This window comes from Osmerus eperlanus, chromosome 24, assembly GCF_963692335.1.
Source record: "Osmerus eperlanus chromosome 24, fOsmEpe2.1, whole genome shotgun sequence".
NCBI classification, from domain to species: Eukaryota; Metazoa; Chordata; class Actinopteri; order Osmeriformes; family Osmeridae; genus Osmerus; species Osmerus eperlanus.
In genome coordinates, this window is record NC_085041.1 from 3,927,694 (window position 1) to 3,950,916 (window position 23,223).

The window sequence follows — 23,223 nt, forward strand, 5'->3', positions numbered from 1 at the left end:
GAAGAGATGATTACAGTACGGCGTCACAGAAACCGGTTCCAACTATGATTGGTCAAATAACCGTCAATTGTACGTTTATTTTGGTTTGCTAATGCAGCCGATTGGCCAGTGACAAGGGTAGCGCAGTTTTATGTATGTTTCTATTAAATGTAGCCTATTAAACATGGGAGTTTATCTCAAACAAATGAAAGGTTGTTAAATAAACCAAAGCATCAAAAGGTTGTTTACTACACCATAAAGAAGGCCTACCATACTTCCTTGGGCTTCGACATAATGTCCCATAGTTTCAAATCAATTTATGAAATTCAGTTCAATTACCAAAGAGGTAGCTAACAACGACACTTCAATTAATTAAAAAAAATAACTCTTAGATTCAGTCGCTTGCTGCTATTTATTCGTTACACTTTGGGCCTTAAGTCACACAAGGTCCATTGTATGGAACATAGTTGATTTTATTTTGGGAATATATAAACAATGCATTTTCGTGTAGGGCTATTAATTTCCGAATTCTAAGAATAAAACCATAGCAGAGTTCGAAGCAAAATAAAGTATTTTTTGTTACTGTAAAGCTCGAATGTATACTTTCGAGTTATCAACAACTTCACCATAACAACCACACCATTTTTATGTTTCATTTGGAACATTGAGACAACTCAATAATCTTCTTCTCAGAGAGCAACTGTTTTTTTTATTGAGACATCTGCTGATATTTACAATGGCCTACACATATTCAAAACTTCTGCTTCTTGTTGCCATCCTGGTAGTGGCGAGCCAAGTTCAGACTCCAAACTTTGAAGCCCTTGGAGACACTTTGATGCCCCCGATGGTGCCTAAGCAGTGGGCAGCCACTTCACCACTTACACAAGACTTTCTTACTACCAATAATAAAAACCGAATGAAATAGAGAAGGTGTTTTTATTTCTGCATACCATACTCAATGAGTTCTATCAGGCACTGGAATGGGACACACACCTTAAGCACAATGGATGATCTTGGAACAAATAAATCCACATAGAGATAACCACTGTGTAACACTGATAGATGTTCATTTAATATGCACTTGTGACAGGGTGTTAAAAAAAAGGTGAAGCACTGATGAGAGACAAATTTCTAAGGCTAAGGCTCCACCTTATCTACATAATGCTCCGTTACAAGTACAGTTGAGTGAGGCACGTCGGCAACAAAGCAAGTAGGAAGACATGGTCATAAAAGCACTTATGCTGTTATTTTGCAGACAAAAGCAATAATTAGTTCAGACGTAAAATATATTTTCCTACTGTGCATTTACGTAATAATCCACTTTAAAACATCTCATAAATACAAGCAGAAAATGTCCGGTTCTGGGTTTAGAAATGTGCTGCATCATGATGTCAAACAAGTTCTATACACTTTTAAAAATACTCCGTTCAGTGGCATTTCAATTGCCTTAAAATATAGTACAATTGCATATAGAAAAGGAAATCTTCAACATGGAGCTCGCGATGTGCACATGTAGTCTCATATTGCTATATGTGGTAGCCTCGGTATAGGATCTGGTAGCTCAGTATGGTGTCCGGGGTAGCCTCGGTAGGGGATCTGTGATGTGAGCATATCAAGCAAAGAGGCAACCATGTCAGCTGCCTCAGAGAAATATGGGCTGTTCTTGTCCTGTCAGGAGACGGTACGTCGAGGCAGGCATAGTCTTCAAGTGGATCTGACCAGAGGGAAGGAAACAAAAGATCAACCGTGGCGACGATAATAACCATATCCAAGTAACTAAGTCCACTAAGAAGCAGGAGAGGCTCTGCGTGGGTTTGGTTTCCACTCTCACCTCCCCGACAGCATTAGTCAGTATGTTTATGATCTTGTCATGCGGTGTGGCGACCACACTCTGGCCGTTAATCTCTATGATGCGGTGACCAACACGGATGCCGCCTCTCTCAGCGATGCCTCCTCTCATCAAGCTGCATATCTGCTCAGGGCAGTGCCACAGGAAGACGGTACATTAGGAACTTTGTCTGTACAGAAGAGACTTTTCTGCCCCATGCATGTATACTGTACAATACCTAATCTACAGACTTATTGCTAATGTATCCGCTTGCGACAGAGGCAAAAGCCTTAACGTCACGAAAGATGTGGGCTAGCGTGGCACAGTAGTAGGCAACGGGATGGAAATAAAGTGAAATGATCCCTTACAATGCCATCCTCCACACTGAAACCCAGCTGGAACTTGGGGTCGGGCCGCTTGATGATTGCCATGGTGACGGGAGGGCAGTGGACGATGCTGAGCTTTACACCATCTTGGTTTTTTAAATCCTAGACAGAGGAGGGAAGTGAGGAGAGACCATCACTGCTGCATGAAAACAGCAGCTGGACAATACCAGGAAACAAACAGTTTCCACTACTTCCATCTCATGATCGACACACCGTTAGTGCTGAACTGAACTTTTTTTTATTTTCTTCTTCTTCTTCTTCTTCTTAAGATTCAAGACTAAATCTAAATACTGTAAACTATCATATCACATTCTACATGGTACTAAAGCACATTCTACTTTAGCAATAAAACATCTGTCAATGTAGCTATACATCGCCCTCTAGTGTACTTCCCAGGGAACACAGTCAATAGCCATATTGTTATGAATATCCTGCTATTGTGGCAGGATACGTGCGGTAGCCATCCTGTACTTAATGACAAGTATATCACGGCCCCAACTCCCATTCCCCACCCCAATCAGACATAAGCAAACGAGTGCCGAGTTGACCTTACTCGGATGATGCTCTGGCAGGTGGCTATGGGGAGGCCCACCAGGCTGGTCCCATTGACGGACATGATGCGGTCTCCGATGCTGAGGGCCCCGCTGCGCTCGGCGGGCCCACCGTGGAGCAGGTTGGCCACCACCACGGTGGGCAGGATGGAGCCCCAGCCAGACTCTACCACCGCCAGCCCCATGATCTCCCCCGGAGCCTTGGAGATGGTGACCTGGGACAAGCAAACGGAAGTTGATATCACATGACCATACGAGTGAGATGTGTTTTTACAGCATGAAAACTGCATTCATGCCGTAAAAACAGAAGTGTCAGCTAGCAACAAAAGCCTCACCTCTCTGATGTTGTCTGAGTCAGAGAAGTGCACCAGGTCTCCGTTGTAAAGCTCTTGTGTGCCCAGGTAGTCACTGTACTCGCTGGGCCTCAGTTCACTGGCCTTGATCCCGTTGGCTTGGAGGAACTGCTGATAAGCTACGCCGAAGGCCTGTCCAATGGCCTGAGCTATAACCTGGGCCTGTGAGGAGAGGTACGCACAACAGTTTGGTGTGAAAGGAGTAAAAAGTACTAATAATAACAACCAGAAGACACTTAAGTGTACATCTGCAAGTACATCTGCAAAGTGATCTTAGACACACAAACGGAACTGTTAGAGGCAAACTTAGACTACAAACACACTTGGGAAACTAATTATAATTTGAGTTAAAACAAGTGTAAATCATGTTTGCGTTTGTCTACCGAGTGTGTTGGTTAGTTCACTGAGACAGTTACACAGAGACAAGAGAGAGAGAGGTCATGTTCAGACACGCTCAAGAACAATGTGCTGATGTCACTACCTGATCCTCCACACAGAAGCTTCATGCATGGGCTTACAGATGGCTTGAGAATCAAAGGAAGGTTTTTGTTTTCAACCCCGAAAAAGAATCCTGATCTTAGTCTTAAACCTTAAGTATTCCCTTTCCAATACGTTCATAACTTATTAAAAAACTAATGTCAACATGCAACCTGATTTAAAGGTTTCTTCTTAAATTTGTCAATCATAAACATGGAAAACTGGCCTGAGTTCCAGTCCGCTTTTTTATTCAAGAGTGCTACAACGTTCCTCAGAACGAATAACGGCAGGTGGCTAAATCCCAAGACACTAATGGCCCGAGTGCACTGAAAAACAGAAAAAGCTCAACACTTTCATGCAGTAAACGTTTACTTGCCCCAAAAGTTATACAAATCACTTATTCCCGCACATAAACATGTTTGAAAAGGGTATTAATCCCTTTAGATTGCTTTCTATTACAGTTTTCACACTCGCAATTTGAATCAATCAGCGAAGCGAAAACTATTGACAACAACGTCAAACAATCAAACACCCAAAGACTGAACAAGGCCATGTTCTCTCTATGTGGCTGAGTGACTCACATCAGCGGAGGTGAACACGTGGCAGATCATGCAGCATTTCTTCTGCGGGCCGGAGGAGTTGGCCGCTTGGCTGGCTTCTCGCTCTTTCCGGCCGGCCGGCTTCCTGCGTGCCATCAGGACGACTATGCTCCCGATGTCTGCTATGTAGGAGATCATCTGGAGAGAGTGGTCCATCATAGCCTCCTGACGGAACGCAAGCAGTCCATGAAACACTGGAAGGGGTCTACAGATTGTGTGTTGTGTGGGAATATCTATGTATATGTATATCATTAGATGTCTGGGTTATCTGGCTGGACAAGAAGCAAGCAGCAAGAGGGGAAAAGACTGTTTAAATGGCTCTAATTTTCAAGTCCTCTGGCATTAAAATCAACATTCAAGTGAAAGAATATTCAACTCGCAAATAACATTTCGTACCTATAAGTATTTTGAAAGATGAAGAAAGTGTGCAAGTCTTACAGCACTCACTTGTTAGCTAGTCATGCAAGAAAGGGCAAACTGACCCACTTAGACTCTCTTGACAATTCAACTGTTCAGGCTAGTGCTCAGATTAGACAATGCTATTCAGGGAATGACATTCACAAAAGGACCCAAGTAATTAGGTTCTGTTCTTCCAAGGCATCCACTTTGGAAATTACATGTCCACCGCTACGTAAACTAAAAGAAATGAAACCATTTTGATCAGAAAGAAGCATCAGCTTCCATGTCACAACACCTGTGTGTCGGCACTGAGCACTTTAATGCGTTGAGTGGAGATGAAGAGGTCCACCTCTGTCGTTGGCTGGGACTCCCCCTCTGGAGCCTGATGAGGAAAGAGGACATAAACAGGAACTTACACAGCTTTGTCACACACTGTTGAGCACAATTCTGACGGAATACGGATATGGTGTGAATTAAGATGTGGGTTAAATATTATCAATGTGTTATGTTTTCAAATTGGTGACTGGGGAACGATTGTCATTTGTCTTATTCCTCACGTAACACTAACTTTATGAGAATACAAAATGGCAAAAAATAATTTACATTAGTGTAGGCCCCAAGACATTACCCTTTTGAGACAACTTGGTATGAGCCAAACTCACTTTTATTCTGTCCACAGCCTCCTGGGCCTGTGCCATGCGGGCATTGGTAGAGGGGTTCTTGTCAGACTTCAGCTGAGTGGAACCCAGGTAGTTAGCTCCAAATATAACCCCATCCAACAAGTCCTCAGGGTCACAAGGGCCAGGCACTGACAAACAAACGGTCCAAAATGAAAGTCAAATGTAGATGTTGTAAAGCACATTTAAAAACAACAACAGTTGACCAACGTACTGGATTATCAAAATACCAAAAGCCATAAAACAACACAATACAAACGAATACAAACGCAACACAAAATGTATCACAAAATAAAAGATATAAACCACAAGATTTAGATTAGTTTCCTCCAGAAAGTAGCTCTTCACTGTACATATGTAACTGACATTTAGGTATAATACGATATAGAAAATTTAATATATTTTTCTCTTACCATCTTTATAGGCTGGGTGGTCCTCAGCCCTCTATAAAGAACAGCAGATAAGACATTACCACCTTCCTGTATATAGTAAATTCCAGCCAACATTAATGCAGTGTGTCGTTTCATTAGCCCTTTCCAACCTACCTGCTCAATGCCCTCTGCTGCACCTGCCTCTTCTGGAGGCTCCTCCCCCAGCTTCATCCACACTGGTTCTGGAACCTCATCCTCATCCTCTGGTAAGGAAACCATGGAGTCATTTCTGGGGCGATGCTGGCCGTTCCCGTAGTGATCCCAAAACCTCTCGCCGTCTTCCTGGTTGTAGGAGACTGAAACAACGGCATCTATGTCCCCCCTAGGGCCTCTAGCAGCCTGGGCCTCTAGATGCTGAGGAGCCCCTATCTCTGTACACTCCAGCAGTCCTACAAGGTCTCGCTGGTGGCTTTCTGAGAACAGCAACCCTGAGGCTTGGTTATGTAATGGAGCTACAGGCAGTGTGCCACCACCTGTCGTTAGAGAAGGGTCAGAAGGGTTCAAGTCAGAAGAGGCAGCGTATTGCAGCGAAGGGTTTCGAGGTGTTGAATCCTCATGGAGAGGGCTTTCTCCAATGAGTTGGAGTCGGTTCAGGAGAACTTGGATGCGAGTGTGGTCTTCATCACCAGGCCTCCTCTCCTCCACTTTCTCAAATTCCTCATCGCCAAAGTTCTCTGCCTCTTCCACCTTCTCATCTCCACCCTGTTCCTCCACTTGTTCTCTAGTGCCATAACTTTGCTCCATGTTATCTTCTGGCAGTTTCTCTACCAGCTCCCCCTGGTTGACTCCAGGTAAAACAGCAGCATCACTCACATCCAGGGACAGTGCCGACCCACTTTCAGGCGTATCCACGGTAACAGAGGAGGGAGAGAAGGTAGGGTCATCCATCTCGTGGACAGACCCAGCTTCGCTGGATGAGTCAGATCTCCAGTCCAGTGGAGGGGGCTCTATGAGGTTAAAAGAGTCCATGTCCTCAAACTCAGGGTTAGGAATTCTAGAAGCAGCATTAGAGGCAAGGTGACCTCCCTCTATGACAGAATCTCCATTACAGTTGAGGTTTGATTGGGCATCTGATGATGAGGAACAGAACTCTTTGGCAGGGCAGTTATCGGATTCCATATTGAATTTGGCAGCACATCAGCTCTTTTCAGTGGCCACCTGTCATTCAGTGTTCTAGCTATCCATTTATAACAGTGGCTTTGGTTCTCACTGCAAAAGAAGAAGCTTTTAATACATGTTCCCCATAAATATATATGCCACTCCCAATGTCGACATATTTGTATTTATTTAATATTGATAGCATGACATTATAACATGGCAATACTGGGTATTTATTGTAAAAGGCTAGTTCAGCTAAAACATTATTTGTGCTATCCCCTCTCTGCACCCATCTGGATAGCCTTAACACACGCCTTAAGTGCTATTGCCTAAGACTCAAAGTACATGCGTATCATTGCCAAAGACCAACACTGAAAAGGCATGTTTGCATGTTTATGAACCGTCTGAATCTAAAGCTTGATTAGCCGTTTTCAATAATAAATTGTAATGTTTGATGTAATCACGTTTAGTTGTTGTAATAACACATTGCGTTGCACCGACGAGAAACATGGTATCTATTAGATAGTAAGTTTTCACCTAGCGTTAGTTACCCCACTGCCGAATTGCTAATTCAGCTAGCTAACTTGGTTATTGTCAGCTGGCTACCAAGCTACTAGTGTAGCATGGCACCTAACATCGAATCATAGTTAATTAGCCGGCATAAATGCATTAATTAGCTTGTTATTTGGTTATAAAGTATGCCATGTCATTTAAGACCGTATTTGTAATAAGATGTATTGATAGACGAGTGAAGCTAAAGCAAAAACTCACCTAGTACGTACGCATTTGACCAATTTGAATATCCAGTGACAACTACTGCTTGAACTTCACCAGGCACTGCAGGGTAGACTTTTGTTGGACGTGTTTGGAACCCCCTAGTAATACACAGAAGTCAACTGCGACTTGTCGTTCGCTTATAGTTAAACCTGTAACAATATTTTGCTGCAACAAGCCATTACCCGTTCAGGCCTTATGACACACATTATAAGGTTATATCCATAGAACACAAAAGGTAATCAATTATCAGCCGTCTTCGATGTAGAAACGAATGCTATGAATGCGCATGCGTTTGAAACATTCTAGACACAGTCAGTCGATTGTCACTTCAATTTATTTTTGTCACATGAACTGTCTTACAGTTTTTTAAAGTAAGAATTTAATAACTTTACGTTCGTTAAGAAAATTTATTGACAATATTCCAGAACTATTTCACTGAAAAATAAAAAAAACTATGCAAAATCATATAACATCAAATAAACACAATTATTATAATAATAATGATACAAAAAACACATTTCATTGAAATAGTATTATTAATATTATTAATATTTCAAATCCAGACAAATGACTGGAGTGCATAAGGGAAGCGGCAAGCCTGCCTTGTCCCTGTCTACATTTCATTGGTTAAGTGCTAAACAACATAACAAAATCAAGTTATATATAATTTGTGCAGCATGATTGCATATTGTTGACAACAAGGGTTGTCTGCACAAGCACAACTCCAGCACTAACTGGATTATTTCCAACTGGCTATCTCTTTGTCTAATCGTACTTTTCATTAATGTAATGTATGCGGATTGACTGCTAATAATGAAGTAGCCCACACTGCAGGATTTTATCATGAATTAAGTCACATTAACTTAATCTGATGGATGAGACTAGGCACCGCCATCACTCATCTGGATGAGACCTATCAAAGAGGAGGTGGTGCCCATCAGTCCCACCAGCCAATTAGGAAAGCTTCCAGCCCAAAGGAATCCAGGAGGCATCCAATGAATGGCGTTGCTTAGATCAGCCATGCTGCTCAGGACACAGAGGACCTCCGCTCTCATCTTCCTCCGAAGCTGAGATGGGCTGGGCACACTGCCCTCACTGGGAAGAGAGAAGCACAAATGTCATTGGTCTACACACCCTGTAGCTCAACAAACATCTCAACTAACAAACTGCAGTTCGCATGGGGTTTTTATGAGACCTGCTTTGAAGGCTTTTGTTTTGGTGTGGTTATGACCAATTCCTCACCTGCGATCGACTTCTCTGGCCCTCTCGCACTTTCTGAGCTTTTTCTTCAGGAGCGTAATGACTCTTACAGACCTGGGAAAAAAAAACGAGTCTGGTTTTAGCATGCTGGGTGGTGTGAACACTGTTCAGTCCGCTCAACTAGGGGGGTCAGATGGCTGAGCGGTTAGGGAGTCGGGCTAGTAATCAGAAGGTTGCCGGTTCGATTCTCGGCCGTGCAAAATGACGTTGTGTCCTTGGGCAAGGGGCTTCACCCTACTTGCCTCTGGGGGGAATGTCCCTGTACTTACTGTAAATCGCTCTGGATAAGAGCGTCCGCTAAATGACTGTAACTACAGTTCCAAGCGACTTGACATATTTGGATTCACCTGACTAGCGTTGAGCTGCAATGTGAATGTCTACGGTGAACAACTGTCTCACCTGAGTATTCCCAGAAGCAGAGACGTGCCCCATAGCACTGTGCTGAACAGCCACCACTTATCAGACTTGACCTTAATGAGCTCTGTGTCGGCAGCCCATGCGATGTGTTCGCAGGGGTAGTAGAGCTGGTCAGCAAGATTGTTCAGCACAGACATCCAGCGCAGACCAGGGTCTTCTTCCTAGTGAAATGTGAAGAAGTGTGAACACTCAAGTACTACAATGTTTTGTTGTTGTTTTTTACTTAGGTGGAGGAAAACTCTTAACCTTACAGAAACAATTTGAATGCAATTCAAATACTGTAAATGACATGTAAAAGCATGGCACTGGAAGACGTGCAGACTTAACTTTTGTTGTACCTACCCTAGCTCCTAAACCATAGCGATGGGAGTAAGCCAGCATGGAGAGGTCATCGAAGAGTCGGAGAACAGTTCTGCACTGACTTAACTGGGCTGAGAACAGTAGCAGACTCTTTCCAAGTTGCGCGGATCCCTCTGTCTTCTGAGTTAGGACTCCACCGACCAACTGAGACCCATAGCATATTGTCCTTATCTGACGTAAACATGAAGGAACAAGGAATTAGGAAAATGTATATGGTGGTATGAAAATACCATGAATGTAGCGATGACACAAGTGCTCCATGTAGTCCAAATGCTTGGGTATTATATCCATTGGTTATTTTACTTGTGTGTAACGTAGACCAGTGCAATACTGACCACTTTGTCTCTTCCTCGGTACGACTCTAGAACATTCACAAGCGATTCTAAAGACTCTTGCATGTCAAAACAGAGTTGGAGACAGGAGCGGTGGAGTCAGGTGCCTTGATGTAGCTAGTACTTCAAGAAATTCTCATAGAATTTCTCACACGATGTGATGGATTCCGCACCTTTATGAACGTCAAGATAAAGACGGTGTATGGAGACACGTGCGCGATATAGTTCTCGGATTCTCCACAATTCCATCTGCTTATAACTATTGTTTTAAACAAGGTCGAGTGCACAGTGCCCAGCTAGCATAGTTTTTTACGTCAACTTATGTTGTGTACTTTGAACAGGAAGTGACGTCAAAATTGTTTTCTAGGCAGAAATAGAGGATCCCCTATCCATAATGCAATGATGGCAGGATCTAATAATTTAACCTGAAAATTAGCAATTTATAGTACAGGATAGTTTACCCATGACCTTGACCTCTGTTCATATGAGATCCTTTTTTATTTCAATCAAATATTAAAACCAGACAATCAAAATAAATAGTAGGCTACATGAAACAGATAATCTGGGGAAAATGTTTATTTCTTAAATTATCTAAGACACCAATAAATGAACAAAGTATATAGTGTATCGTCAATATACAAGGCAATTGAAGCAAACAAAATAGTTTATTTTGGCTTTTGTTAGATCGGTTTACTAACAATAGCAGGATATAAAACAAATAGCAGGATAATGTGTGCATGAGTGCGTGCATGGTTGTGTGTATATGTGCATGTGTGTGGTTGTGTGTACGTGTGTGTGTGTCTTTGTGTAGGTGGGTGCATCTCCAGGGAAGCCAGCATTAGCGCACATGGTCGTTGTCATATATATCTGTAAAGAGTATGAGGAAGATCAACAAGAGAGCAAAAATACAACATCATGACATCACTGCACCGTGGGATGATTAATAACTCATTGATGTTCAACTTTAGTTTAAAACAATAAGAACAGTCATTTCTATTTCAAAATAAGCCTGACATACCATTAATGTTGTCAACATCGTCATATACATCCCCTTCCCTGTAAAGGAATATTTACAGATAGTTAAACTTTAGAGCATTTATAATTGTGATATATAACCAGGCTGAAAAAGATCAACGATAAATTGTCCATTTCAGTCCTATATGATAGGATGTAGTACTGTAAAAGGACAGAAAAGAAACTGAAATAATCTGAAAGAAACCTACATCTGAAGAAGATGAGCTCTAGGCACATATCCATCTAGGACAGGAAGAAAAATGTATGATCTGTTACTTTTGCATCATACAATCATTTTCAACCACCTAGTGAGATAACTGTGACAACCCAACAAAATACCCCAGCAGGTTACACTTTGGGTATACAACATGTAAATCCAAAAATGGCAACAGTTTCTGCAGCCATGACACAAGAGGGCAGCCTATTCACATACATTTCCCACGACTGTTTCGACAGAGGGCTTTCTTCTTGTTAGTGATCTGAATAACTTCCAGGATGTCTCCCTGAACCACAGCTAAATCCTTCCCTCCAGGCTTCTTAATGTTGGCATTCGAATCAACCATCATGGTGTGCAGCACCTTTATAGGTCCATTAAGCTGAAATAACATGAAAATCACACAATTCACTTTTTTTTTTGGTTTGGTCACAAAACATGAAACACAAGTGCTTTCAACAACCTGTGTTGGAGGAAAAGGCATGGAAAATATTCTCCAGAGTCATTATGATTTTGAGAAAAACAGAAATAGCAATGTTAACCTTAAACTTGGTCCTCAACTCCTTCTCCGATTTGGGATCAAGGCTGAAACATAGTTTAGGGTTTCTTAGCAATGTAGGCCAACTTCAACCAAATCAGGCATGATAAGATTTCCATGGATGAAAATATGAAAAATAAAAAATGTTAACAGGGGAATATTGTAAAACCTTATTTCAAGAGCGGGAGGTGGACACTCCTTGAACAGTTGTTCGACGTCATCATAGTCCTCTGAGTGAAGAGACAAAAAGAAAGTAAGGAGTGAGGGAACTAGAAAGAGACAAATACCGTTATTGATTTCCCGATAACTGAGTGACTATGACTAACTCAATCTTAAAAAGTTGAGCCCTACTTACCATCAGTCTCGTTCATACTGTTCCAAAAAAAGCACAAAAAAAGCAATCGATCGATTGACAAAGTGAGGCACTACTACTTGAACATTCAACTGTTTTCTAGATTAAAGACATGTTTTGTGATCCTGTATGACCGACCTGTTCCTATGATCTGAGGAGTCCACGTCATAATAGATATCACCATCCTGCGGAGGGTCAGGTGGTGGTGGAGGCAGCGGGAAAGGGTTAAGTTGTCGGGAATCGCGGTATTTACGTTTGATTTCCTCATAGTTCAAATCCACACATGATATACTAATGTAGCCATCTGTGAGGTAAAAAATTATTTATATATAGATACCACATTACAAAAGATGACTCGAACTCACTGTCGTGTTGATAAATGTGGCACAACATTCAAGAGATGTTTGGTGGGTCTTCACAAACTGTCTATGAAGGCAACTTTGAGGTGTATTCTGGAGATTTGAAACACTACATTTGAAAGGAACTTACAGTTGCCAGTCATTGTGCGGCCTAACCACATGCCAACAGGGTTATTCTCGATCCTTATGATCTCAATGATCTCTCCTTGTTGGACACTTAGATCATGTTTGTCACCTTGCCAGTCATGTCGGACCGTGGCAGTGTGAATAACCATCTCTTCATCTGACAGCTGTTGAAATAGAAAATAACCATTTATTGGAACATCTACAGAGATCTGTACCTCATGTACTACTGTACGTTTCCCTAGTTGGAGAAATACGAGTTCCCAAAAAATGAAACAACTGTGGTAAGATTCAAATCCCGTGATTTTAGTTAGTTTAACATCTGTCACTGTTTCTGCATAAAAATGGGGTACACTACCTTGAATTTCTTTTTGTATTCCTTTTCCTTTTTATGTATTTTTTCCTGATTTTTCAATTCCTGTTCTTTAAGTCGCTTCATCTCTCTTTCAGTCTTCCTGTTTGAACTGCTGGATTTTGCACCCTGCCTGTTGATGCAGTCATAGACAAGGAAACAGACTTTATTCAACAGATATTATTGAACACTGAGTCAGAGGTACAGACCAGAGGTACAGTATGTATGTTTAAAAATCCACCTATATGACTGTGATCTGTTAACACATACAGTTAAATTGGTCACCTGATTACGGTGGATAGTAAGACTTGATTTAACTTACTCCTCATCGATAGTGTCATAGACCTCACTTTCATCACTTTCCTGAAGTAGGCAAATAACAGATAAACTGATTAGTTAGTGGGCTATAAAATCCACCTTTTAAAATCATACCATAAATAATTCTGCCTGTTTCATTTTCTTTGTTTATGGCTATATCAGTCACATTTAAAATATATGTTTTGCGAGATTGTTGCATAAAGACATTTTGTAGGAACAGCATTTTACACTCACCACCTCAAATTGTGAAGAACCACTGTCTTTCCAAGATTCTGTGGGAAAAAATGGATAGACAGTTTATTAATTTAATAAAGTACGTACACATACTGCAATCCTCTAGTTGACATCACTGTAATAGCACCTACTTAGACTTATTATACTTACCATACAATTATATCATCATTTAACTTTAAACCTGACATGTATAGTAAAATAGAAGACATTATTTCACATACCACTCTTATCAAAGCTTCTCATATGAGGTGGAGGTGGAGGTGGCAGGTCAATGTCATCATATGTTTCTTCAACGTCTACTTCCTCAAATCTTTGGGATTTCCAGAACAAAACAGATGAAACTTGTAAACTAATCGCCTTTAATTGATCACGTTGCACTTTCATAACTTCCCAAAAGTGGTTTTACGAGAAAAATACTAATATACAAAACATACCAAAAGTCAAAAGTTAAGAATTAATACATTATGAAAGTCCATTTAACCGTCACCCCAGCCATCTTACTTTCCATGGAGAAAACACTTAATTCTACACGCATTCTGCATTTAATCATACGTGTCCCCTTAACTGCATTATGTGCTAACATGCTAAGAGAAGATATACGATCTGCAAATATATTTTAAGATATAAGGTATACGGGTAGTAAGCTGTACTCACACAGGGGTGTGGTGGCGTGGCAGGCTGCTGGGTTTGTTGGGGGGTCTGGGAGGCCCAGTAGGACTGACCAATCCAGACAGGGATAAGCTACTGCTGCCTGAGGAGGAAGAACCTAGACACGACCAAGAACAGAATATGTGGGCCAATGGGTTTGATGTTCCCTTTTCACAGATTGGACAGCGAGTAAGGACCTTCGACTTGTGGTGAATGTCCTAATGAAGACAACGTAACAAATTGACAAGTAACAAACTGACATAAAATGCTTGCTCCTGATGATGAACATAAAATCAATTTTATTTTACCTTAATTTCTTAATTTTTTACCTTAAAACTTAATTTCTTTCTTTGTGTACAATAATTCCTTTGAAATTATTAGAGGTGATAAAGTAAACCTAGAACAGACTCAAACAGAGGTTTTTAACCCGGACATTTGTGCAAATCTAGGAGCTAGAGCCAATGCATTTCCAGTACTCATGTCTTGCCTTACTCAATTTGCAAGGGTAGTTGCCAAACAACCTGCTTTCTACTCACCATCAGTCCTCCGCATCCCTGTGTGTTCTGGTGGGGTAGGTGGAACCCTTTTATTTCCCTGGTGTTGATCCAGGTTGACATGGGGGGGGCGCTTGGGTTTCATGGGCCTGAGTCTCTCTGGAGGCAAGGGCCTCCTAAGGGGGACCACCTCCGACCGGATCTTCTGGCTGGGCAGCAGTGGGGGGCCGCTGGGGCCTGGCTTGGCTGGCGACGGCCCCTGGTGCTTCAGCATCTTGTTCTGCAGCATCGCTCCAGTGAGCTTTACCTTGCTTGCCGTCTCTGCGACTTCAGAAGGCGGAAAAGGCGGTGGAAGTGCCTTGGTCCTTGCGCCATGAGGTGGTGGAGGCGTGGAGGCGTGGAGGCGAGGGAAGACTCCCTGAGGCAGCTGGGGCCTCGGGGAGGAACCGCTCCCTGCGTCATTCCTCATGTGCCTGGGGAACCTTGGGACAACTGGGGAGGAGTCTCGTCCAGGAGGAGGTGAAGGAACCATAGCCGGAATTTTTTTTCTGGCCACCCCGTTTGCAGTAACGGCCAAAAGACCGCCGATCCCAAACGCTGGAAGAGGAGATTTTGGAGAGCCACTGTCTCTACTGCTGTCACTGATCTCAGCCTTGGCGTGAAACCTGGCCCTAAGCGCTTTCACATCTGCAGCCTCCTCCTGACAAAGACACAGTAAATGAGAATAGTGCTTCTTTGTCTAAGCAGGAAGTTAGCACAAACAACACAACCTATCCCACACAACAGTCTTCACATCCCATTAGCATGCTAAGGTTTTTCTCGCTCCAGAGGACGTGTGTACAGAACAATAAAGTGTTTCCTTGATTCAAAAGTGTCTTGAAGTTAAAAGACACAGCACTGATCATGTTGACCAGGAGCTAGGTAAACTTGAGCAAGAATGTGAAACTAAAAGATATTTTGGTCTTTGGTTTTGGTTCACTGTGTCTGTGAATACTGATGCTCTATAAAACCTTGCATGAAAAATATTTCATTATGCTTAAGGTTAAGCTAAAAGTTAATATGGAAACACAAACAATGTAACTATCTCATAAAATTGACCAAATGATTAAAACAGTTATAAAAAATGCATTGTTTGAAGTCGTTTTTGATGGATATGGTATTTTCCACAAAATAAAATGATCCACGTGTCACTCATCAGTTTGCACATATCAATTTTTGAGTCACTTAACCCATGGTTAAATTATAATTATACTTGGTTTTTATAGAGTTTTCAATGAATGTAGATATGCCCTAGTTCAGAGGGAGCCTTTCAAGTAGGTCAACCTACAATTAAACACTGACAGCACATTGCTATTTAATGTAATTTTTTTGTAAAGACAAATGACAATGACTTCATGAGGTCAATATCACTTTGTTAACCATTCATGTCAAGATTGTGAGCCATAGGAAATACTCTATTCATGTATTATATTTTCAAGATTTTTTGAAAGGAGGATTAAAGATTTTTTAATAGAGATCAAGACTTATGGTGCAAAAGATTAAAATATAATTATTTTTAAATGACTACTCTAAAGTTTGGACATACTTCAGCAAAACATAATCAATGGCACAATAATATTTGGATTCATGGAAGACTTCAAAACATGACAGAAGCCGGAAGCAACTGTAACCACACACGTATGCACCTCTGTCTGCAATGGTTACCATAGAAATGGAACTTGCATGCACTTATCATCCAATCGCTTGCATGCTTTGCTCATCATCAAAGCAAAAGTATTTCTGCACCACAAAACGCAACGTTTGATAAGTATCCTATTGTTCCCCAAGCACTTTGTTACTGAAAACAGAACTGTGTATGTACTTATGTATGACGCTTTCAGATCATCATTTTTTTATGACCTGAGAAAAACTCCAATAGGTAGTAGGCTTATACAATTCTCAAACCCCTCAGAATAAAATGTGCACAAAGTAACATTTTATATTGTAGCCAATGGGTCAAATAATTACATCATCCTATGCGATGTTGGTGTATTTGCATTTGCTGATAGAACGTGTAAATGGTTAACTGGATTTAATGAATGGGTCTTTTCATTTCACAGAGAACTAACAAAGTCAACCCAAAAAATATAAATGAACTATAACTTTATTAATCTTTAAATTATTTATACTTTTACTTTCATTCTAGTTTTGTTGTTTTTTAGTTTTTTTTTACAAAAATATTAGTGACCTTTAGTAGCACTTCGACATTGCAACCTAGTGAAGTCGAATGTAGTGTCAACCTGAATATTGCGCTAATAAGGACGCTACCAAAGATATAGTCATCAGTGCCATGCCACAAATATATCTATAAAAAGCTAGCAGGAATGCATCTAAATACAGCAAGACGTGTGAGAAATGTAGAAGACATGCGACTGAACAATTTGCTGCAGGCTATTATTGTGCGTGTGGTACAGAGCAAGGTATTAAGAACAGAGAAAGAGAATAGCATTTGCGTACACCAGCAGACCTGCTATGTTAAATTTAACACCTGTTTTAAATTCTTAGAATGCTTGAATGTAGCTAAGGAATACAAATTCGGTGTTAAAAAAAGATAACGTCTTACCATATTTGTCAATATCAACTTTATCTCTTTTTCAAATGAAAGTGTGATCCATGATGAACAGTTATTTTGAGTGCCATACACGAGGGAAACGTTGACGCTGTGACGAACTATAGCCTTTTGATACTTCAGGAAACGACATTAAAGTAGGTCTAGGTAATCTGTAACTGCCGTTGACACGTGTAAATCAGTTTGCTTGATTCTGTTAATAGAAACAATTTATTAAATCACTTGAATGTCTCTAATGTCTATTTCAACTTCTAATATATGTTTATATAGCCTTCTCAGAAAGCCTAAATACAACCTCAACACACATATCAATTTGACCAATATGTCATCAATTAACACGAGAGTGTAGATTTCTAAGGACAACTCTCATCTAGACACGTAATAAAATTAGAACATGACATGATAAATTCATAATTTATCAAAAGACACATTTGTCATCAGTTTGTAAACAGTTATATCATCCCACCTCCATAAAAATCAGCAGAATACCATATTTAACCTATTTAAATCAGAATTCAGAATAATTTTCGATTGACAATATATCTCAAGATTATAATCAGGAAAAAAACTTTTGAAAAAATACAAGTGCCAGGCCTATACCAAAACATTTTAAATCACCTTATAAAAACATCACAGAAAATAGCAACTTTCTCAGTAAGTTCACCCCAGTGGAGGTTTGTTAATGGTTGTAGGAGAGACAGGCTGCTGTACTCCTTCTCCACCAAAGGGGATGTAGTTGATGGCAGCTGGGGGATAGCTGGCTGTAGTCTGACCCCACTGACCTCCCAGCTGAGAGTTCATCACTCCCAGTCCATAGCCCTGCATCTGAGCTCCCCCATGAGATATCATGCCACCTGGTGGCCATGCTGCCACACCAGGCTGGGGGGACCACTGGCCTGGGGCTTGAGCTCCCCAAGCCATGCTTGGAGGGGTCGAGAAGGGCCCTTGCTGGCCCCAAGGGATGGAGGTTGGTGATGTATAGGGAGAGCCCCCTATTGGATGGGTGTAGAGGATCTGAGATAGTGATGGGGTTTGTTGTGGAGATCCTTGAATACATTAGAAAGAGTTATACAAATTTGTGTAGCTTTTCTTAATAAATGATATTTGACTTTGAAAGGTGGGTGGTTGTATTTGTATTTTATTTCAACATCTTGTCAAGGCTGAAGCCTCATATATACAGTGTATTGTATACAGCCCTGTATATATTGTATACAGGATTGCCCTGCTTACGATCCTTATAACAACAATTAAATGTCAGTGACAACAACTGTATATAAAAAACTACCATTTAATAACAGTAAACAAATCAGTCTTAAGTCACACTTACTTGCATTTCGTTTGTATGACATTATATTTGACGTTACATTCATACTAGGTATGTAGGCCTATGTAATCGTAGCAGCATTGAATACGAGTTAACAGTCAGAGGCTGTATAGGGGACCAGAATGTGTTTTCTAGGTGATAACTCACTTGGTAGGTTCATATCTGAGTTTTCACAGGTAGCTGGTGGGTCCTCCAGACGTAAGGAGAAGATGTCCATCAGCTCCTCCCTGGAGGACACCTACAAAACCAACCCAGAACCATGGATGGTCAATCAGCATGAAGGAGCAAGTCCTGCATCAAAGCACCGTACCATGTCATCTTTATCAATGTGGTATCTACGCCACCTGCGTCGGTTGACCTGTCGGAGAGCTAGGCCTGGGGTTGAAGATGTCCAGATCATCCAGGCCCTTAACAGAGGAAATCAACAGTCGTCAGAGTTCAAAAGTCTTCTTTGTGTTTCTGCCTAAGCATATGTTAAATGGTTGAGCACATTGATACTGAAACATCCCCTCATCTTTCTTTATTAAACATTTTTTTTATACCTTTGTTGGACTGGTTGCATCTTCATCAAGTAGTAACAAGGAGCCAGTCTACCATAAATAAATAAATAGCATCAAAAGTGAGAAGTGTCACAAACAGAAATGTAAAAATATAAACATACAATTACATTTAGTCATTTAGCAGACGCTCTTATCCAGAGCGACTTACAGTAAGTACAGGGACATTCCCCCCGAGGCAAGTAGGGTGAAGTGCCTTGCCCAAGGACACAAGGTCATTTGGCAGAGCCGGGAATTGAACCGGTAACCTTCAGATTACTAGCCCGACTCCCTAACCGCTCAGCCATCTGACTCCCTCCCTGACGCCAATTAACTCACATCAGTTGCTTGTGTTACTTCGTTATTTTCTGCCACTTCGTCCAGACTTTGACACACTTCTGTGATGTCAGTAAGGACAGGGTCAGCCTGTTAGTGACCAAACATTCCTGTGAACAATTAATTACCACTATAATGTGGGCCCAACAGTTCAACACAAGGAGCTCCTCCTAGCCAAAACACGCACCAGGTTAGCCATCTTGATGTAGAAGAGTTTGTAGGATCCATCGCTGTGGTAGACGTAGGAGAGAGCTCTTGGATCTGACTCGTCCTTCCTCAAGGAGCTGATCCTCCCACACTCGTGATCGTGCTCCACAACCTTTCGAGAAGGAGAAGAGAAGAGTGAGAACGCTTATGAGAACGCCCTAACGAAAATAACATCTAAAATAAATGTTGGGGCAGGGATGAGCTGCCCAGTCTTTAAACCACATATGTCTCCTTTGAGTGTACAGATTATATTACCAAAAATGGGTTCTACTGTATGGAAGTTCTCTCAAATCATTTATAATACAAAAGCAACCCATGATAATAAAATTATTTTAAGAATAAAGAAAAATGATAAGAAGAGTAAACATTTTCCATGACTCATGTCTGCCCTAACCCTGTAGCGCTCCCCACGTTCAACTATTTTCTAAGAAGATATCACAAATATGTGGGCTTTAACATCCCCTGGAGAGAGAGGGAGAAAAAAACTTGTGTCATGTCTTCTCCATTTCCCATTGTTTCAGCTGTACCACAATTTCTTGCAGCTTTCAAATAATTCCCAGTCCGTTCTCTTGGGCCTGAATGGGATTAAAGAGTTCCATTACAGTTGTGAGAAAGAAGTGATGTGGTACTTACCCCTGTCCTTTCATCTACAATTTTCAGGCCAGCAGTGGAGACCTTTAGCCATACCCTCTGCTTGTGTTTACCCTGACTCCTGCCTGCCACCTCCTGGCCCTGAGAGTAAACACACACACACAGACACACACACACACACAGACACACACACACAGACACACACACACAGACACACACACACACAGACAGACACACAGACACACAGACACACAGACACACAGACACACAGACACACACACACACACAGACACACACACACAGACACACACACACACACACACACAGACACACACACACAGACACACAGACACAACACACACAACATCAGATTAGCAGCAGGGTTTCCTGCTGGACAGCTGTATTGTCTATACCAAAGAGTTTCATGGTGGTCCTCAAAATTGGCCTTTATCATAACATTAGAGAAGTACTTGGAAGTACTTTTATGTGTTTCCTGTGACCAGATTGATTAATGAACTGTTAAGTGTATTTCTTAAATTAATAATCGGCTACCAGACTGAAAATAAAACATGCATTCTCTCTAATGGCAAGGAGATTCGCAAGCGAAAGTCAGAAACGAATCAAATGTTGCTTTGGTGCTGGTATGGTAATAGGGCATAGTACTCTGGACAGTCTTTCCACAGGCTACCTTCAGTTTCATCATGGAGTCCAGACACATCTTGTCCCCCTGAGGTTCTTGAACCGGATCTACGCCAATAAGCTTGGCCTTAAAACGAACCCCGTCTCCTTGGAAACGTGAGGTAACGTCTATGACTGCCTTCGGATTGACCCCGCCTGAGAACATGAATGTTACACACAATGTCTGACGGGGGTTGAAGTGGATCCATGGACCATACAGAACAAACCTACAGTCATTCGCTCTAACTTGACTCCTGCAGTGTGTGTGTGTGTGTGTTTGTGTCTCTGCTGCGTCAGCGTTTGGCTTGTTTAAGAGGGACCTCCTGACTGTCCTTGCCATAGTCAATGTTTCATCACTGTCACTTCCAGTAATGACACTGTGTGTGGGGAATGTGTCAGAGTGTCATACTGCTGTGAAATGGGAAATGGCTTGGGTTTGTAACGCTTTTCAACATTTATCAGAATTGTACATTCTACATACATTTGAGAGGGTACAGAATATATAAAATAAAGCTCTACAGATGCGTGTAATTTGATGTGGTTAGAAAATGCTCTCATCAATTCTTTATGAGAGCAAATTAAAATTATGAAGGTTGTTACATTTCTATAAAATACAAGAACTCTGCCCCAGACGGTTAATAGTTAACAAGCAGCGTGGCTGAAATGACATTATGCAACATTTATGTTTTGATCAGTACATTGACCTAAACAACTGTGTTTTATTTGTTTAAACACCAGAGCGGATGTTAATTCATAAACTTTAGAGTCCACTTCTTCTAAACAGAAACTCTTAGCTTCTGAGAGAAGACTTATGTATTTATAAATGTCTGCATAACAAAACATGTTATTCTACCGAATCTATCAACAAATTCTACATTGTAAAAAGATTATTTTCAGTGCAGTTTCAGTATTGTGCATGCTAAAGAACCAACCTAACCCTTTTATGACTTAACATTTTTTCACAAAGTCACTATATCACTAGTCACATCAACTTTATTTTACTATGCATATTCACACCACCCTCCACAATTCTTTCATTTGAATTATAAACAAAACCATTTTGATTGTGTTTCTCGACACAATAAACAAGATTCCTTTTCAGATTCCTGAGGATTTCCTACCTCTTTTGCTGGAAGAGAGCCACGTCTTGACAGGTCCTTGGTCCTTGGGAGAGCTCACAGCCGTCTTAGTGGCATCTTGGTCGGACTCCATAATGATGTTACTGTTGTTTGTGAATCTGAAGAGAATCTGTGAGTCAGATGGCTGAGCGGTTAGGGAATCGGGCTATTAATCAGAAGGTTGCTGGTTTGATTCCCGGCTGTGCTAAAAATGACGTTGTGTCTTTGGGCAAGGCACTTGCCTCGGGGGAATGTCCCTGTACTTACTGTAAGTCGCTCTGGATAAGAGCATCTGCTAAATGACTAAATGTAATCTATCATGCATCAGCTACAGTAACTCCAGTTTGAGATTCAATGGAGAAAACTTCCAAAACATGATGGTCTATGTCAAATCAGTCCCTCCGATAACATACGCATAAACAGAAAAAAAAGATAACAGGATTCATTATTTTCTCTTTCAAATGTTTACGAAATGAAAATGGTTGCATCTCACCTGTCAGGATGTTGGTCAGCTCTACTTCTTGGCTCGACTTAAACCTCCAGTCGTGTGAAACATGTCGGAGCCAAAGGTCAAGCAGATGCCTCATCGGTGATGTATTAACCTCTGCTGGAATGCATAACTACATGGGAACTTGAGGTTTTAATCCCTGATTTAACTGCACAAAAAGGATTTAAGGGCAGTATTGTCATCTTAATGAGAATGACTGCTATAGTGGGAAATGTATTGTGATGAAAACTTGAAATAACATGAATGCAGTCAGTAGAGGCATTGCCAATATGGGTGTAAGTGAATCCAATCCAGTTTTATATCAAATGGTACCACAGCATGTCCTTCCAAGGAGCGAGGAAAAACATTCACGATAACATTCACGATAACATTTTCATAATCTATCCTTAACATGTGTATTGCCCTACAGTGTTTAATAGATAGTACAATACATCATCCATCTCATGAACTACTGTTCTCCCATGAACTGTGCTTTAATTAGTGTCTATGACAACGCAAATGGAACTTGGCTTCTTTTAAATCTTAATAAACCTGTTGGGAAGGCTGTTGTTGTGCAATGGTTTCTCAGCAAAGCCTTGCATATTAAATATATCACAAAGTATTTTCTTCAATCATCTTCTATATAACTGGGGAATTATAATTATAATGAAAAGTTCAAACACAAACAAAGACCGAAGTATGAGGCCTGGTGATATGATTTAACACTTTTAATGTCCTTTATTGCACAGTAGTGTAATATCCGGTTTA

General features: G+C 41.1%; 4 protein-coding genes across 5 annotated transcripts; all 4 read right to left on the reverse strand.

Moving 5' to 3' along the window:
* Nucleotides 1-896: 896 nt before the first annotated feature.
* On the reverse strand, nucleotides 897-7,834 carry si:ch73-40i7.5 (amyloid-beta A4 precursor protein-binding family A member 3). Of its 2 annotated transcripts, none has more exons than XM_062450591.1 (12): nucleotides 7,550-7,834; nucleotides 5,795-6,889; nucleotides 5,663-5,693; nucleotides 5,235-5,380; nucleotides 4,868-4,954; nucleotides 4,156-4,335; nucleotides 3,080-3,259; nucleotides 2,747-2,959; nucleotides 2,176-2,295; nucleotides 1,811-1,951; nucleotides 1,621-1,693; nucleotides 897-1,562 (listed from the first exon to the last, which is right to left on the reverse strand). In XM_062450591.1, the coding sequence occupies exons 2-11, from the start codon at nucleotides 6,797-6,799 to the stop codon at nucleotides 1,622-1,624; spliced, it is 2,175 nt and encodes a 724-aa protein (XP_062306575.1). In that variant the 5' UTR covers nucleotides 6,800-6,889; nucleotides 7,550-7,834; the 3' UTR covers nucleotides 897-1,562; nucleotide 1,621. The 2 variants fall into 2 exon arrangements, with proteins under 2 accessions (XP_062306575.1, XP_062306573.1); XM_062450589.1 differs by having other exon boundaries at nucleotides 4,156-4,338.
* Nucleotides 7,835-7,948: 114 nt separating this feature from the next.
* Nucleotides 7,949-10,251, reverse strand: pex11g (peroxisomal biogenesis factor 11 gamma). Its single transcript, XM_062450565.1, has 5 exons — nucleotides 9,928-10,251; nucleotides 9,575-9,763; nucleotides 9,215-9,393; nucleotides 8,798-8,869; nucleotides 7,949-8,650 (listed from the first exon to the last, which is right to left on the reverse strand). Exons 1-5 carry the CDS (start codon nucleotides 9,988-9,990, stop codon nucleotides 8,437-8,439), a joined length of 717 nt encoding a protein of 238 aa, XP_062306549.1. The 5' UTR covers nucleotides 9,991-10,251; the 3' UTR covers nucleotides 7,949-8,436.
* A 233-nt stretch (nucleotides 10,252-10,484) lies between these two features.
* Nucleotides 10,485-17,303, reverse strand: si:ch73-40i7.2 (FYN-binding protein 1). Its single transcript, XM_062450960.1, has 16 exons — nucleotides 17,173-17,303; nucleotides 14,613-15,270; nucleotides 14,083-14,194; nucleotides 13,650-13,738; nucleotides 13,429-13,466; nucleotides 13,199-13,239; nucleotides 12,883-13,009; nucleotides 12,532-12,691; nucleotides 12,181-12,346; nucleotides 12,046-12,062; nucleotides 11,860-11,920; nucleotides 11,695-11,737; nucleotides 11,372-11,534; nucleotides 11,148-11,181; nucleotides 10,943-10,980; nucleotides 10,485-10,791 (listed from the first exon to the last, which is right to left on the reverse strand). Exons 1-16 carry the CDS (start codon nucleotides 17,173-17,175, stop codon nucleotides 10,763-10,765), a joined length of 1,779 nt encoding a protein of 592 aa, XP_062306944.1. The 5' UTR covers nucleotides 17,176-17,303; the 3' UTR covers nucleotides 10,485-10,762.
* Nucleotides 17,304-17,703: 400 nt separating this feature from the next.
* LOC134011363 (disabled homolog 2-like) lies at nucleotides 17,704-22,084 on the reverse strand. Its single transcript, XM_062450961.1, has 9 exons — nucleotides 21,972-22,084; nucleotides 20,861-21,006; nucleotides 20,215-20,313; nucleotides 19,562-19,693; nucleotides 19,378-19,464; nucleotides 19,045-19,092; nucleotides 18,847-18,909; nucleotides 18,650-18,740; nucleotides 17,704-18,224 (listed from the first exon to the last, which is right to left on the reverse strand). The coding sequence occupies exons 1-9, from the start codon at nucleotides 22,060-22,062 to the stop codon at nucleotides 17,839-17,841; spliced, it is 1,143 nt and encodes a 380-aa protein (XP_062306945.1). The 5' UTR covers nucleotides 22,063-22,084; the 3' UTR covers nucleotides 17,704-17,838.
* Between the last annotated feature and the right edge of the window lie 1,139 nt (nucleotides 22,085-23,223).

What these genes read in the sequence shown, in the direction of transcription:
- si:ch73-40i7.5 (XM_062450589.1), bottom strand. Translation starts at nt 6,799, where the DNA reads ATGGAATCCGATAACTGCCCTGCCAAAGAGTTCTGTTCCTCATCATCA. An exon ending in CCTGCCAGAGCATCATCCGA is followed by an intron (nt 2,296 to 2,746) that starts GTAAGGTCAACT and finishes TCCTCTGTCTAG; the next exon opens with GATTTAAAAAACCAAGATGG. An exon ending in TGACTAATGCTGTCGGGGAG is followed by an intron (nt 1,694 to 1,810) that starts GTGAGAGTGGAA and finishes CCCTCTGGTCAG; the next exon opens with ATCCACTTGAAGACTATGCC.
- pex11g (XM_062450565.1), bottom strand. Translation starts at nt 9,990, where the DNA reads ATGCAAGAGTCTTTAGAATCGCTTGTGAATGTTCTAGAGTCGTACCGA. An exon ending in ACCGAGGAAGAGACAAAGTG is followed by an intron (nt 9,764 to 9,927) that starts GTCAGTATTGCA and finishes TGTTTACGTCAG; the next exon opens with ATAAGGACAATATGCTATGG. An exon ending in GCCAGAGAAGTCGATCGCAG is followed by an intron (nt 8,651 to 8,797) that starts GTGAGGAATTGG and finishes CTCTCTTCCCAG; the next exon opens with TGAGGGCAGTGTGCCCAGCC.
- si:ch73-40i7.2 (XM_062450960.1), bottom strand. An exon ending in GAGAAGCTTTGATAAGAGTG is followed by an intron (nt 13,467 to 13,649) that starts GTATGTGAAATA and finishes TTTTTCCCACAG; the next exon opens with AATCTTGGAAAGACAGTGGT. An exon ending in AGAGCTCATCTTCTTCAGAT is followed by an intron (nt 10,981 to 11,147) that starts GTAGGTTTCTTT and finishes ATTCCTTTACAG; the next exon opens with GGAAGGGGATGTATATGACG.
- LOC134011363 (XM_062450961.1), bottom strand. Translation starts at nt 22,062, where the DNA reads ATGGAGTCCGACCAAGATGCCACTAAGACGGCTGTGAGCTCTCCCAAG. An exon ending in TTGTAGATGAAAGGACAGGG is followed by an intron (nt 19,694 to 20,214) that starts GTAAGTACCACA and finishes CCTTCTCGAAAG; the next exon opens with GTTGTGGAGCACGATCACGA. An exon ending in CGACAGGTCAACCGACGCAG is followed by an intron (nt 18,741 to 18,846) that starts GTGGCGTAGATA and finishes TTGGTTTTGTAG; the next exon opens with GTGTCCTCCAGGGAGGAGCT.